This window comes from Bombus fervidus, chromosome 3 (genome assembly GCF_041682495.2).
Source record: "Bombus fervidus isolate BK054 chromosome 3, iyBomFerv1, whole genome shotgun sequence".
NCBI lineage: Eukaryota > Metazoa > Arthropoda > Insecta > Hymenoptera > Apidae > Bombus > Bombus fervidus.
In genome coordinates, this window is record NC_091519.1 from 19,767,888 (window position 1) to 19,785,422 (window position 17,535).

Here is a 17,535-nt window from a genome sequence, read left to right on the forward strand (position 1 = left end):
CGAGAAAACCAACGGAGGATATTTTATACGTTACGCGTGTTACGTTAACGACTTGGACCAGCGCTTCTCAACTTTCTTCCCGTTATCCCCTTGTTTCTATCATAATCGAACAAACCGTTCCTCGCGTTTGCATAAAGAGCGATCTTTGATAGATTCTCAAAAGAGATACTTTCTACTTCTAGTTATACTTTTATAGCGCGGAAAACGTTCGACGAATCTGGAATCTTTTCTTCGTAAACCGTATCGACGATACGTGTACTTCGCGAACGCGAAAGCATTCCGTATAAACCGGAAAAAGGATCGAGAAACTGCCAACCACCGTCGGAATCAAGCTGGAAAATCCAACACGAGCGATCTCCTTGGAACGCCGTGGCGATCGGGACACTCGCTCTTCTCGCGATACGATTTGCTTTGCGTTCGATCCCTCGCTCGTTCTCGGTTCGACCTTTGTGTACGCGTCTGTCCGTGAGCAGCACCGTGGCTACCTAATTCGATCCACGCGATCGACCCGTTCCGATCCCACCGATCCGATTACGTCCGCGAGTACGCGTTACGATCTTCCGCCGATAATCGATCCGTCGGTAACGCTGAAATCGATTCGCGTGCCGCGAGTCTGTCCGTGATAACGGAACACGTACACGCCGCCTTTTCCACATGCGCGAATATTCCTTATTCCTGTATCGCTGCCCCGTTCGAGCGTGAACCGTTTCGTTCAAACGCGTAAACTCCACGTCGATGAAACCAGACACTCTTCGGAGCTTCGTTTCAGGCTCTTTTGTGATCGATACTGTGGCCAACAGCGTATAACAATTTCCATAGAACGGTCGCTGAAATTGAGAATAAAGAGACTGGCGATTCGGTGCAGTTTCGTTAAACCAAAGAGAAAGTTAAAAACGTCTCGACGACGAAGCAAACACTTCGCGCAATAACACGAATCTATTCGTGTATTTAAAACATCGATAGAACGATGTCGCTATGATTAAAATTGTTATTTACATCACCAGCAAAATCACTCGAAGGATTTTATATTCTAAACTAAATAACGAAATAGTTCCTTAAGACGTCGAAACGGAAATCTAGAACGATTCGAGTCACTTCGATTTGATCCTACGAGTCTAGCTTTAGATTCTCTACGTAGCCGGATTAACGAACGCGTCGTCGTTTTCGACAACTTTTACGCGACAGTTTACCTACGTGGAAATCTGCGATCTCGTCACGCGATATCAAAGGCCGACACAGACGTAACTCGTATCGGTTCGACGTAATCAACAGAATGCTTTTTTTCGTAAAAGAAAAAAGGAAAGAAAAAGAAAAGAAAAAAAAGAACGAAACACGAATGGACGCTCAACGAAATTGCAGGCTATATCAACGTATCTGCCTCGAATCGATACGAGTAATACCGTACGGGGTTCTCGACTTCTGCATTTGTTTCAAGATGTTGCCGAAGGCGTACAGAAGCAGAAGCAGAAACAAAGATGCAAATTTCTCCAACCAGATAAAAAAAGTTATCCCGATGAAAGTATTTTTTACGTGTCAATCGTCTCATACGGTATATAAAGTTTATCGGCAAGACGAATCTCATATCGTGGAAGTTCGAAGAATTTACCGTTTCGAGAATACGAGAGAAAGTTTGTTTCTTAGGTGGCGAACAAGATAAACGTCTATCACGGAAACTTGTAAGGAGATCGTCGAGTCTGAAATATAGGTACTCGTTTAACGGCATAGCGCGCGTGGATAAAGTGAAAATTTCCAGTAGAGCTGCTTTGCGCGTTTACAGCAAGTAGCCGAGCGCACCGCGGATAAGTTCATCGAAGAGAGAGGTTTCGAGAGCGATACGGGCTAACGATCAGAGACGGAGACGAGAGGGGCAAAGCACGAATCTCTAACGAGACACTGCTCGAAGAGCTGCTCAGGGAGCCGGAGCAACTGGTGAATTTCTAGCTCGTGTCGTCCCTCGAACGAAGCCAATAACGTTGCCATTGTATCGGATTATACGATGATAAAGGTGTAACTTTGATGGGGAATCTCGGCTATGCGACTCTCGACGAGCGCAAATTCCGACTCCGCCCGGGAATCGATAGACGTGCTCGTCGATTACCTTCCCAAACTCCCTCGGTCATCCATAATCGTCGATAATGCTTATCGAGGATCAACGAAAACCTAATTTCTTTTTTTAATTCAACCTATAATGCTATAATTATCCTTGTTGTACGAAGCCTCGAACGATGTTAAAGTACACCTGATCTAACGCTATTTGGGTACTCTGCGGTGAAAAGAGATCGTTTTTCTACGATCGCCGCGAAGAAAGAACGATCCGAGGTATCTAGAGAAACCTTACGCTAGCGATGCGTTAACGATCGATAAATCCTCCGATTTCCATTGCTAAAGAACTGTCGCTCGAAAGCGACAATTGCTACATTTCCAGCACCTTAAAATACGACGTCGTTAAATGTACTCGTTTCCTTCAATTACGGGCCGTGGTAATCGTCGCATTTGTCCGCGGACTGTCCGTGTCCTTAATAACGGAGCAAAAAGGAGGACGTTTCGGTCGAAAGGTTAAGCAACGCGTTGAATGTCTCCGAACGAACAATGAATTTCAATTTCACGTTGTTATAACTTTGTCCAACCTATTCTTCTATCTTTCCCCTTCTTCGTCATTATCTTTCTCTCCGTCATCTTCGACTCACGTCGTCGTCGTCGTCGTCGTCGTCGTCGTCGTCGTAGTCGTAGTCGTCGTCATCGTCGTCGTCGAATAAACGAACGAACGAACTCTTGGGGTCAAGAGGTTCGTTCGCCGCTGGGCATTTACTGAAATCCGCGCGGACCGAAATTAGTTCGGTTAAAAGAAGCGCTTTCTTCGCGATCCACGATCCACGAGACGAGACGTTCTTTCAGAAAAAGGGAGAGAAAGAAGGCTCCTTCTTTCCTTCTTTGTCAGTGGCGCGGATTCATCGGAATCGCTTTGCGACGGCAATAATTCAGGAGAACGACCAACGTAAAATTAATTTAGCCCTTCTTTAAACGCGCGTACGTAACACGTACCTTCGAAACGATCAAGAAAGGAATGAAAAGCGTCGAATACTTTCAATCTCAGACCTGCGTAAATGCAACGCGTTAAAGTATCGACGAACAAGCCTTCGTATAAATAATCGGCTCGCGTGAAAACTACGACGCTGGCCGTCTAATACACCGCAGAGCAATATTTCCATTTCGCGAACATCTGCTTTCTTTCGTAAGAGAAAATAAAATGGAAGAAAAAACTTATCAAAGAGAACGATGAAGTCTCGCGCCGTTTCATCGATTCGATAACGCGCCGCCTCCTGTTTATTTTACCCTCCCGCGTCGCCGATCGTCCAACCTAACCCCATATAAATGCACCCTTCTGCCTCGACTATCTCTCTATGCAACTCAAACCCTCGCCTTTCGAGCTCCATGGAACGCCACGATCTTTCAAACTTTCACGATCGTCAGGCAGTTTGGCCGTTGAACAGCGCGTTTCATTGAATACGCCGTTATCATTAAGTTCCGCGAAGAAACGAGTCTACCAAGGATTGCCGAATGTATATCGGGCGCTGGCTAGCAATTCCACCGATAGTTCCTTTCACCTGCACGAATATAGAAGCCGATGTCGGAGAAATTTGGCAATATTCGCAGCGATACGCTTTAATTCGCTCTTTATTTGGAATCTCTACTTTTCTTGAAATTTGAAAAACACACGAGTCCAAGAAAAAAAGGCGAAGAAAGGGTACCGAGGGAAAATTGGAAAACGCGCGAACACGAGATCCCGCGAGTTTGCGAACGTTCGCCTTCGCAGAGAGTCGAAGAAGATTCTCGAATCCGCGAAGTAACCCGCTTCCACGCTTCTCAAGAGCGATTCGAGTAGCAAAAGGGGTCGAAAGGTTGGCGAAAAGGTGAAGCCGATTTATCCTCTGGCTGAAACCGGCTTCCTCCGAATTCACGTTGGATTCCCTTTACGATCGACCGAAAGAAGGATAGGTCCTATCTCTAGCACCCTGAGTCACCGCGAAAGAGACTAACAAGAAGAGGCAAGAGACGAAAAAGAAGGGGTTCTTGCGCGTGTGTGCACGCCCTACACTCTCAAACGTCGCAAGACTCGTCCTCACCTTCCAAAAAAGGGAATATCGACTGACGACTGTCCGGAATAAGGGTCGACAGGGACGCAGACGAACAGGCACTTTCAGCCCCTTGGTTAAGATCGACGAGCTACGTAGACTAACTCGGTCCAATTTCGAATTTCGAATCCTCCGGTTCGACCCGAGTCATCTCGTTTTCAGTAGTTGTTACGTTCTCGTGCGATAAGCGGAATAAAAAGTCCCCAGGTTGGTCAGGTTGTTTAAATAGAAGGCAAACTGCATAAAGCTCGTTCAGAGCGCTAGTGAAAACTCGAAACGCTAGCGCGAATGTATCCTCTTTGAAACTACACGTGCATACTTGCAATTAGTGAAGTTGTCTCCTTTTCTTTTTTCTCTTTTTTTTTTCTTTTTTTTTTTTTAAGGGAACTTTTGCGAAGTCGCAAAAGTTGCAAAGACGCGATTCGCTCGTTACCTAGAGCAGTCGATATATACAGCTTCATTCGATTCACAGAAGATGATAAAAATCGTAAAATTACAACGAACAGGTCTCGCGGTTAAGCAATCTTTTGAGAAACGTTAAATTGCCCGTCAAAGATTCAACGATATCTCCTTAACCAAACGGTAAAGTGTAAAACCGGGCACTCGCATCCTCGTACGCGCAACATCGAGGGAAATGAGAGAGAGAGAGAGAGAGAGAGAGAGAGAGAGGAAGGGAGGGGGAAGAGAGAGTCGCTGAATCAAAGGTACTCGGACAAAGACAGATAAGGAGCAAACTGCGAGGGAGGGAGAACGAGATAGCAAGATTTAATCACACCAGTCGTATTCCCCTCACGTCTTGAAAGGGACACGTTCGCAAAGCCAGACAGGAAAAGGAGGAAGGAAGGAAGGAAGGAAGAAAAGGAGGGAGGAAACTCGGAGGACGGGGGATACGATTTAATACAGAGACCCATTCGTTCACCCCTGGGGAACGATTCCAATGGAGAAGGTTGCATTTTTTACTCGCGTGCTGTTTGTCTTGTACGTGACGAGTATGAACATGAACGCATCAAATTCAAAGAATTCAGACCCGGAAAGGAGAGGCACGCGCGGATTCTCGCTGGATGCGAGAAGAAATATCGCGGCGCACGCCTGTCCTTGATATCGTAGCACGTTTTAGCGGCTCTGGAATTGTTCGTGAGATATTTTCGGCGATTTCGCGGCTTCAACGTGGAAAGAGTTTAATTCGTTCGTGCGTACGGATAATTTCTCGCGTTACGCGAAGTCGTTACGAGCCTGACTTCGCATATTTATTTATCCAACTGGAGAAAAGCTTTTACAAGTATAGTCTCGTTATTTTTGAGACGGATCGTGTATAATTTACTTAATACCGTTACGATCGTTTATTCGCGACATGATACAAGTTCTATATACGTTCGATATACTTGAAACGTTTCAAGAAATTATAACAAATATCGACGATGGTAATTAGAAGAAATTATAAATAAATCGCGTTTAAATATAAAATTAGACGAACGAATTAGAAGGAAAAATTGTAAAAATTCTACGAATCACTCTATCGATCCTCTCGTTTCGTCGATTCTTTTCAAATCCTTATAATCGATGCGTGCTGATCGGCGGGTATATTCTATAGTTCGGCTACGTATGTTCGTTTTCTATTTGCGTGCTTTTTCCATTAGCATTTCCTCGGCTGATCGCGTAGGAATAAGAGCACCAGAGATCGTCTTTGATCCGGCATCGAGAAATCCGCTACTAATAGACAGAGGCAAGACAATCCCCTACCTGCAACCTTATCAGACTTCGTAACACGAGGCAACAACAAAAGTAAAATCCCTAGGAATTACTAAGAAACCCCACAGTATACTCGCACTTCGAATCCAATATCGAAGGCTTTCCATTGCGCATTGTTTGCTTTTACCTGCGCCAACCCATCCCCGATCATTATCGTTAACACCTTAACACGCGGAAGAGAAACTTCCTAGCATTCGCCGAACAACAATAAAATAGCAGATACTTTCGAGAAATGGAGATAACGTACAGAAGAAGAAACACAATATAAAATGCGGATAATGCCCAGTTTACGGTTTACTGTTTATTGGAAACGTGTAAAACTTGCATCAAAGAGGACTCTTATCATATATTCGTTATTCCTATTGATTTCTCCATTGAATTTTATGCATCGAAGATACGGTTAATTAAAGATTTTAATCGACGTGTTTACCGAGAATTCTAAGTTGTAATTAAATCGTGCAATTACTATGACGCGTGATACGATGGTCGCGTGGTCAGGAAACAAGTAGGCGTTTGTTTAAAACTTTCTTATCTTCATCTTTATCGAGCGAAAGATCGCTTATTCTATAAAAATGTGATAAAAAGGAACCTACTTTGTCCGATAGTAACACAGCGTAAACGTTTCCCGAAGAATTATCATGTAATTTAATTTAAGAAATATACGCGAAATATTCAAACTTTAAGCTACCCAAGAACGAAGTTACAGATTTCATAACGTCTTTTTTCGCGAGGTACAATATTCGTGCAAAATTTATAAATTTCAATAAAAATTAAACGTTGCTGCAAGATCGTTTACATCGTGAAACTTGGAAAAATTCCCAACAAAGCTGTAACTACATAGATTCAAGGATTACGTGAAATTACTAAACCAAAGAGATCCCCCATATGAGATAAATACCAGTTACAGGAATGACATCCGCTGAGAAATTCATAAAGCATAGTAACGGTACAATTAAGAACAAGCGAGACCATTAACGCGCAACTATTACAAAAGTCTAAAAATCTTCAGTTTCGATGGAATCTAATTCATAGAAAATTCATAGAACGACCGTGTTCGTAAGCACAACGGTACTAGGCTGATCGTGCACAGGCTTTCTCTACTTGCCGACTAAATTCTATTCGGTACGACATGCGAGGAACCGTTTGAGGGATCCAGACGGCAGAAGGAGGAGAAAAGAACACGCATGCGTCTGCACACGTACGAAAGTTAACCCTATTCCTCGAGGGCGAGTTCAGCATCGGATAACGAAGGGTCTCGGGTTGCCGAACCCCACGAATGTGATTACACGGAAGGAGAAAAGCACGCGAGCCGGGACAAGGTGAAAGAGAGTCTCGACGTCGGTTTTGATTTAGTAATAACAGGGGCTCGATCATAGGGGGCGAACAGTTGCCAAAAACGCGAGACATTCGAAGAATCCACCGAGAAAGTCAGGCACTGACAAAGGCAAAGGGAAAAACGACAACCACGTCGGAATGAAAAGTGTATTTCATACAGGCGTGGATGTTTATCGAGCGTGGAAAGCGACGGGCATCCTCACGGTATTACGTACGAGTTACGTACGACGTTACTGTTAAATAGATAGTACATTTGTGTCGTACGTGTGAGAGCGAGGGAGCGAGGGAGCGAAGAACGAGCAGACAAATGTGTGCATCCCTTTCTTAGAGCGTATGTGAGCGCCGCAAGACGGCCCAGATCTCCGTTGAGACAAAAGAGCGATTAGAAGGGAAAAAAAACGAGCGAGTGAGTGTCTAAAGCTAAATTCGGTTAATATGTAAATAAAGTTTAACTTTTTGTTCTCTCCAAATCCTCTCCATACCTTAACAGTTACTTTTGTACATATGAGAAGGAAGCTTCGAGTAGATAAAGTAGAAACAACGTTATATCCGAATGTTAGGGACGATACGATACGATATACGTTGCTTGTAATTCATAAAAGTAACCAAGATCGATAAATTTACGAAAGCTCTGAATTTTAACATTTTACTCGTGTTGATCGACCATCGTGGTACAATCAGCCAACGTGGCACACGACGACGCAACTAAATAAGAATAGATAGATCCTGCGGAAGAAAAGAAGGAACGAGGAAACGAGAAAACGAAGAAGGGAAGAAAAGCTAAAAGTAGGTGTTAAAACGAAACTAAAAGAACTCGGAAACTCTGCATTTTCAAAACGATTCGCCGACACGCTTAAATATTTCCTAACAACCGTACACGCTTTTTCCGTCCACTGGAACATCAACGTTACTAGTTACCATCGTAACTACCTTTCTAGAATATTTTCCCATTCTACTCGATAAAAGGAGACGTCCGAAAAACATTTTGCCGCGTGAAAAAACGAGAGGAATGTGGACACGGAACTCTTAGCGCCAACGGTAATTACTCCCAAGAAAATTCGCTATCTGATTTTCAAAATTAACCAGTCTCGGAGGCAACGTGGTTTCAAGCAGTGTAATAAGTAGAATTCTCGAGTCCGATACTTTAAGACTTTGAGAGACAGAGAAAAAAAGATCGACGGATACGGGACGCGTTTAGGGGACCTCGCCAACGACCAAAATGGAACTGCAACGAGAAATATTCGTCGTTCCTTAGCTTTTACCTTCGTTCGTTCGACGAGAAACTATACGCCAACGAACAGATTCATACATGCTTGAGAATTTTTCCGTGTTATCTTCCCTCTATCTTCGCGGCTTCTTTCGCCTCCTGTTTTACCTCGAGATAAAGGTAAAGGATGGGACAAGAAGGAGAAGAAAGGTAGTCAACGTTTACCGTTATACCGCGCAATCGAGTGCAGCGAAGAAGGAACTTTAGAGTTCGTAAGTTGCGGCATAGATGGTAAGAAAAGAAAGTAAGCTGCAAGAAAACGCATGAAAACGCAAGAAAAGCAACGACGGTGGAAGTAACTCTGGCAGAAAGTTATTGGCTTAAGCAAGCTTCCATGCAAGCGCTCGCGCTTGTCTGCATCCAGAACGGAGAGCGGTTTGCGACGAAAGTTCGATCGGTCCCTAAAGGACTATGTTGCGTTTGCAACGCGGTTGTTGCAATAACGCGAACGCTTAACGCGAAAATGTTCTCTGGAGCGCGCGAGCGGAAGCGGAAACGTCGACGTCTAAAAATACGTACTCGCGTCCGGAAGAATATACGCAGATATATCGTTTTCCTTTCTTTCGTTCCCAGTCGATCAAGGCGCGCGAACGTCGGCAAATATTGGAAGGTTGGATTCCATCCTATATCCGCCACTCTCTTTCGACGTTCCTGAACAGCAAACGTTACAAGGCTCGATAAAAAGAAAAAGACAAATTTCAAACGAGAATCTCGAGGAATTTTTAAAAGCTCGTTGACGTACGAATTTCGATTTGTAAATAGTCGGCAACCGCTTTCAGTTGCAGGCATTCCATAATTTCGGTGGAGATTAGCAGAGAAGTGGAAAGTCTCGAAAATAGCTGGCTGTGCAAACGTTTGCTGATCGAATTAGAAGCTGGTCATCCCTTTGCCATTCCAAGCGTGCGATCAAACGCAACTCGGCCTCCTTTCGTAGCGCACGATACAGAACAAGGGAGAAACACGGTAGAGACCGATGCGCGCACAATTTTCCTATACTAATTTTTCATTAAATCCCCTGGCTACAGACTACAGGATATACGCAACTTTCAAGCCGATTAACTTCCTACCGTTGCGTCGTGTCACGTCGTTCGTCCAGCGATATCTTCTCGGCTCTCAGACGAATCCCGAGAAGGGGAATCGTTTGTTTTATCGGAGTGTCGATCGGTTTGTGCCATGACTGCTCCTCGGCCACACAAGTCGTCATCTTCCAAGAAGCGTCCTATTTCATTCCTCGACGCCTCTCGACGTCTGTTTATCGTCTCTCGCTATATGTACTCACCGACCGCTTTTCGGATATCGTTCGCTTCGTAAAGCCGATACCGCTGACATGCGTGAACGCGATAAAACGCGGTACTTGTGCGAGTAAACGTCGATACCGAACAACTTTGAACGGCCATCGCGTTGTTTACCCCCCCTAAATATGTTAATTGTAAGTATAACTTTCGGATTACGACCGCCAACGTTCCACCGTTATTCCGACAATTCGCTTCGGGCCAGAGATACGTTGCTCGAACGCGTAATTCGCGAATTAGGCGAGCTACGAATTCTGCGAATCGAGTTTCGAGTTTCGAGCAAATTTAAAAGCAGTACAAATCGTACTAGTACGTATCTAAAAACCATCGATTTAATATCAAAGTGATTTTAATCGTAAGATCTTTTCTTTTCTTTCAACGCTGTTTGTTAAAAAATTAACGCGTGTTTCTAAAATTTTGACTCCTCGAAACAAGATGAATATCCAAGTCGCAAGGATAAATAACAAATTTGTAAACTATCGTACAAATATCGTAATTATGTGGTAGCACGGGAATATCTCTTAACGCATTTCTCTAAACATTGTCTATACAATTAAAATGCAATAAGGCTACGATTGCCAAAATCAATATATAGACAGAATAGTAATCGAATAATAGAACGATTTGCGGTAGATTTTTAATAAAATTAAAAGATAATAGAATAGCAAATACGTTTTTAAGAACAAACAAGTTTATTGCAGGCGATAGGTGTGCGAATACTAGCAATGCCAATGACGTAATGCGTTTGCGTGCCGCTTCTTATGGATCGCGATAAAGAAGAGGGAGGCTAATCCGACCGAATTGGGCAGCGGGCTTTTCTCTATCGAAAGAAGATAAAAGGAATATTAGGAAAGAAAAAGAAGGTGTACTACTCACTGCCATATCCTCGCTTCTGTAAGCCGTGAGGGTCTGTTCGTCCTGAAGGAGGACGCAGTAACAAGGTTCCCAACACGCCTCGGCAGCGGCTTCGCCAACGCAGCATTCGGCCTCTGAAAAAATAAAAAGAAAAGAAGATTGTGACGGGCGAGCAAAGTTGCCAGAGTTCAGACGGTCGGCATCGTGGCCACGCCGCGAGAATAAAATCGACGCATCGGCCAGCGACAATACGAATAATGGGAGCCGTGTCGATTATTATCTCCGTGGAGGGGCACAACGGCGCAACGGGGCAACAGGAAGCTCGACGCGATCCCTGCCCGCGGCCAACGATCGATAACGATCGATAATTCTCGCGTGCATTCGAAACGTCGCGTCCGTCGAAGACGCGAATCCAATCGGAGACTCGTCGTCTCAACTTCCAAGGATTATCCTTAGGCTAGGTGCACACCAACGATACAGCCTGAAATACGTTGGAAATTTCTATTCAGAGACCAAGTTCGATTACGAAAGAAAAGTTTATTCTTACGACGTTGCAACAGAAATTCGTATGCGCGTGTTTTAGCGAATTACATTCCATATTTAACCTCGTTACTCGAAACGTGTTTGGATTGCGTTACGCAACTAGACGGCCGTCGCGAGGAACGATCAAGGGTTCGAATACGCGCGAGGGTCAGGAGGCGATCGTCGTCGTCTGGAGCCGTGCCCATGACAGACCTCTAAATGAAGTACCTAATTTCGAAATCATCTATTTTTATCGGGTACCTGGAATTTTCACGAAATATTTATTATAAACAAAAGTTACAAGTATCCTGGAAGAATCGAAGACAAAGAAATGTCATAAAAGGTTAACGAGCCAACTAATTCATCTCTACGCGAATCCTGGCCATACGCCTACGCTTATGTATTATACCAATCAGATCGCTTTGCCGATAAAACTGCTAATCCACCAGATTCATAGAGAAACAACAGCCGCGATATTCGCTTCTCACGCTCGTTAGCGAAGGAACGAAAACGATCGACGATCGGAAAACAATTCGCGATATAACTTCTTTGGCATGGAAGATTGTGTAACGCGAGTGGAAAAATTCAAAATTAATTCTAAACCATCGAAATCCAACGTAAATACCAAAATATTACGTGCTCGTACGTACGTCTAGATCAGTTCTCGAAAAGAACGAAGCACAACTTAACCCTGAGAAATCTCAAATCGAAGAAACTATTTTTAGAGGAGCATACAAGTATGAAAAGAAAAAACGCTTCGAAAACCGATCGAATCGGCCCGAAAAACTATTGCGCCGTGGTAGGTTTGGAAGAAAAAACACCGTTGAGTGAAAACAGACAACGCGTGCTCAACGCTAATCCGGTCGCAAAAGAGTAACACAAAGTGCCCTGTGAATCGAAGTGAATCGTGAACGCGCTCATCGTCTCGGGCCGAGGGCTGAACAAATATCGATTCGACGTTCCAGACGCGGCGAAACTGTTTCTTCCTGCGGAGTGCTCGCACACGAACTGCGGATTACAACAACCGCAGCCGCGCGTGGCTGCTGGTTCGAATGCAGGTTTTCCGAGCCATTTGGAAGCACAATTTTTTTTACGATCCGTGCTTTCTTCCTTCCATTTCTTTCCGAGATTTCGATCGGAATACACGATCGATACGACTGAATCACACGCCGAGAAAATGAACGACAGTCGCAAAAGCATATTTCACGTTTATATTCTTCGCACGATTTTTACTAACGATCTTCGCAAAACTTCAACTATCAACTGCCAAGCAATCGCTGCTCGATCTAAAACGCAAGAGTCATCTTCCTCTCATTGAAATATCAGACATAATCCAGACGAACTAATCGACCAACCTCTACATACATGCATGTATATGTATTCTATTATAATTCACCGTTCTCCACGGGAAAGTATCTACGGGAAAATAACGCAAAAATATTCATAGAATCTGCCTTGCACCAAACACCTTATTTTCAAACGCAGATAAATATGGTTCCACGGTAGAAAACCTGCTTCCAGATTGCTTATCGTTGTACGGAAAAGCTACGCTTTTTACGCAGATTACGAACCGTTGTCATTTTTATACGTCCAGACCAGGTTGTTCTTTTCTCCGGTTACCGCGCCGCGCTATCCCGTCCTGTCTCAAACATCCTGGGGATTTTTGCTTCCTCAACCAGCTATTACGATATTCACATCCCCACGTGACTACGTGATCTCATCCTATCATCCAGATCTATATATATCGCGAGCAAAAGGTTTCCCGTACTTGTTCACCTTTTTTCCTTCCATCTCTCCCCCCTCCCCCCATCTCTCTCCTTTTCCGTCAAGATTCCTTATTCCTCGGCGTGTATTTTTCAAGTATTGAAATTCTGGACCGTGTACTTTTTCGTCAAGACCCTCAAAGGGGTCGATCGACGAACGCATAAATGAGATTCCCAGTGGGTCTCATTCTCGCTTTTTTCTTTCTTCTAGCACAGCGTCTTTGTACCGACGCAACTGTTATCCATTCCACGCAGCTCGAACGTGAAAAAGCGTACAAGTCGCATCCATATGGATGGCACGGCAACGAATCCTCGAATACACGAGGCAGACAGTGCGCGATGCTTGGCGGTAGTGGAAAAGTCGAAGCCGTGTTCGAACGATTACGATGACGAATGCAGCGGCGTAAGGGCTTTTGGATGCCTGGCCAAACGCCAGGGAACCTCTTTGCACAAGTTCCACGGTAATATTCGTCTGGAATTCTTAATCCGGCTAAACGTCCCTTTTAATCATCGACTTGGCCAAAGATCGGCCGAAACACGTAACAACGTGAACATTTCGAATCGAAGACGACGAACGTCCAGATTTTCTGAAACGAGCGAAATGTTAAACGAGCGAACGATCGGCGAGTGGAGTAAGTTGTTGATTTAAAATAAAAGTTTCCCTGATATTATCCAATAACCACCGATTCGAACCACGAATAGACTACCTCAAAGTTACGTTGCTCCGATCGAACTATCCGATCGAACTTTTCCATGTGACGCAGGTGTTGCACTAGTATAGGCATCGCGTGTAACGATGTACAATATGGTGTAGTATGGGCTCGTGGTAGTCGTAAAGACACCAAGATATTTCTCTGCGGACGTTACGTACAAGGGACCGCAACGCGAAATATTATACAGTTCTGTATCGGTAAACGGTAATAGCGTCGGGGTACCAATTCCAGACCAGACTGTAGACCGCTCTTGCATACGAAAGTTATTGCCTTAAATCGACCCGTTATTTTCGTTCTAACCGGTACTTGTTTTTTATATTTCGAGAAAACGAGCTTAAAGACTATATTATAAGACAATTTTTGATAACGCACGACTGAAATTCGTTATCGACAGTTTTCGTTTCGATGTAAAAATCTAGAATTTTAATTTAGAGTTTGTTAGGATGTCATTTAGTTATTTGCACATGGAAATATTCAAATTCCGTGTAATATACGATGCAAAAATTACAGTTTAACAGTGAAGTTGAAATTGAATTTGCTAGCAATTAAAGAAGAATGAAATATTTCTATGAAATGGAGAGTGATATAATTATTAGTGCGGATTCTTTCGATAGCGGGTACCAAGTAAAAGGATTCTGCTAAAAGTAATCGTTTCCAATGAGAAAATTTATCGAACGATTCCTCTAGGACGGATCATTCGCTTGCTAGTTAAATGGAGATGTCGTAAGAAATTTAAATACATTTTTGAAATGTCTAAAACGTTCCCGAGAAGAACGGAAGCGCGCGATTGTTGCTAGGGAAATATTCTACAAAACTGCTCCGAAATATCGTACAAGACGTCACGTACATTCCGACTACGCGTACGTCTTTCCTTTCGCAGTATCCGACTCTTTCATCGCATTTTTATCATCGCACATAACCCATGCACGTATTACGCGATATTCCTACGGGACTTTTAGACCGCTCGCAATAAATTCCAATATCACCGCATTTTATCCCTATCTACCTAAACCTGATATATTCGCGCTTTCGAAGCTTTTCTTACGTGGAAAACGGCTATTTCGAAAAATTATATAGTTTCAGATATATCGTCGAAGCATAAACCGCTAGCAACTTTTCATCGACAAATCAGCCATTTTAGTTTACTTAATATCACAGATTCATAGATTCTACGATTCGTCGTACTATCACCGCCCCTTTCCTTGTTACACATATATCGTATTTTTCGTATGCTCGTACCATGTTGACGTCGCCACTAGAGCTACGGGAAAGAGGATCAAGTAGACGAGAGTAGGACGAGTGAGATGAGGCGGACAGGTAAGAGGTCCTCGTTCCTCTTCGTTCTCGAGACCGTGTTCGTGTCGAAAACGCGAAACGGAGTAACCGCGGAGAGCAGCCTCGCGCGTGTTTCTTTCCGACATCGAGATTGCTTCGTACGATCCTCGTTAGAAGCTCGCTGGACCTGGCTAGTTCGTTACCGACCGATCTTATCTGTGGCGAGTCGTTCTTTCACGAGGCTCTTTGGCCCGGCTTTCTCCGCCGTGGACCGCTTCTCTTTTTCCCATGTATCTTCGCTTAACGCGATCCTTCCATTAATTAATAATCAGAAGCACCTATCAACGTGTCGATAAATCCTTTGACAATAGTATGGAGGCGAGAAAATTCAATGTCTAACTAAAAGATGAGCGAATGGTTACGTTGGTACGTGTTCACCATCCATCGTTATTCATAGTTACGTATATTCTAAACTTTATCGCGATATACTTTTACAGATCCCATAAATAAATCTTTTCGTAGAATGCAATTTCAGATTTCACGCGTTTTTCGATCACGAAAAATATAAATTTATTTTATAGAAATTCATCGATTCGTCGATAAACTTGTCTTTTAACTAGAATTTTCCTAGCTCGGCCAGTTAAAATCCTTTCTAATCTTGAAACTTTTAAGCAACGCTTCGTACTTCTTCGACATAGTCACAAATTAAATTACAACGGATACACTTATAATTTCGTCTTGAAAGACCCTCGGTCGTCGATGCTAATGAAAACGTAGCTATAAATGCTAAAAATAGATTCTTAAACTCCTTAAATAGAATAATTCTAGGTTAATCGTACGTTTAAGAGGCAACGACTACTCCATACAACGAAGTTCTAGAGAAAATCGCGCGACTAGTTAATAAAAAGTGGCGTGACAGGACATCATACGCCGTATTTAACGACATTCGATTCAAGGGGACGACATATGGTACAAAACAGTAGCATTATAGGTGGAAAACGTTAAAAGCTGGTTCGCAATTTAAACAGATTGGATATGTATAATTAATCGGTAGTCGGCAGAGCATGGAAATAACAGGACGTAGAAAAGACAACTGTCAACGTTCCAGGTGAAACCATAGCGAAATGAGTTATCGATACAACTTCCACTGAAAGCTGCGGTTAGAGAAACGAGCTGAACGCTGGTAATTTTGCTTTCATAAAAAACAAATTTCTAGTTAATTCCTTCTAATTACCCTAAATAACGAACGACGGTATAATTTCAGCATTGTATCGCACGACGTAGTAATTCTATGTTTTCTCTAATGTTTCGGGTCTTGACAGTTTTGGTCGTCTGTTTTTAACTCCTAGAGTAGCGATGGTGGTAGTAGCAGCAGCAGTAGTAGTAGTTTTATTGCACACACAATTACATAAACAAAAGTTGATTACGCTAAAAAGATAAAACCGAATTAATCAAAATAATGTTTAGTTACTGTTTCAAGTTTTAGGGCCAATCAGAGTTTTCGAGTAAAAACAAAAATAATTGACAAATACCTATCAAGAAAAGCGTAAAAAGTCATCGAAAATCGTATACCTGTTGATATAAATTTTTATCGTTGCGTTAACGTTTCATTCGTTTGAGACGGAAACGAGTTGAAAGAAAAAAATATTATCGCTTTTTAATTAGGCATTGCTTCCTTCAGTGCAGAGCAGTGCGATAGGTAGGTAGATTGTTCGAATAATTACCTTTATTACGCGAATATTTTGCATTTCATCGCTGCCAAATACGTACACTGTACCTTTTGATGTTAAATATCTGATGAAACATCTCGTTATTAAAGTAATTTAAATTTCTATTCGAGAAATTCACTTTTCTATTTCAGTGATTATGCGTCATTCCCATAATCAAATTCTACTTCATGGTTCGTTACCATGAAACATAAACTATGCAGCGGCACTCACGAGCGCGGCATTATTCCAAGAGAAAATTCCACTTCTACTTTTCTACGTCACAAACCAACGTGTAATTGTTACTTTCGGTGTTTAGTCAATAGTTTTCTGTGTCGCAAATCAACACGCGTTTACCCGGCATTCTCTATCGCCGTCGACGTACAACGCTTCGTTGCTATTACATATGTGCCGCGCATCGATGATTTTCAGAATTTGAAGAGACGTAAATTGCTTAAAAATATTTTCAACAAATAGTTTGCTCGAATGCTATTTATTTCTTCTATTAAATGACCAACGGGAAACAAATTATTCGCATCATATACTCCCACTCTCTTTACATCAACGATAAACACAACTTACGGCGAAGATAAATTAGAGCGAAAGTAAAGAAGGGACTAACGTTCGAGACTTTGAGAGCATTTGGTTAATCAAGTGCAACGCGTCGATACAGTCATACGCACAAATGGAAATGACAAAAAGGGGAAAAAAGGAACGCCGTATCGACTGGAGAAAAAAATAATCGAGTCCAAGGCTTAAATAATCGCGATGGAATTCAATTAGGTCACAAGCCTGTCTGTCGGTTCTTTTCGCTATTAGCGAGCAAGGGAGAGAATATCGGACTTTCGTGAATGCTCCAATTTCTCGGAGCCTACGAATTAACGAGGATTATGGCTGCAGCTTTATTGAACAGATTAATCGCGAC

General features: G+C 42.9%; 1 protein-coding gene across 9 annotated transcripts in view; it reads right to left on the reverse strand.

The window, feature by feature from the left end:
• Raskol (Ras GTPase-activating protein raskol) overlaps positions 1 to 17,535 on the reverse strand; it is a 255,691-nt gene that overhangs the window by 147,440 nt on the left and 90,716 nt on the right. For all 9 annotated transcript variants that reach the window (XM_072023083.1, XM_072023092.1, XM_072023091.1 and 6 more), the window contains one exon: positions 10,653 to 10,765. In XM_072023083.1, the coding sequence (XP_071879184.1) occupies positions 10,653 to 10,765 (113 nt within the window). The remainder of the gene's footprint in view (positions 1 to 10,652; positions 10,766 to 17,535) is intronic.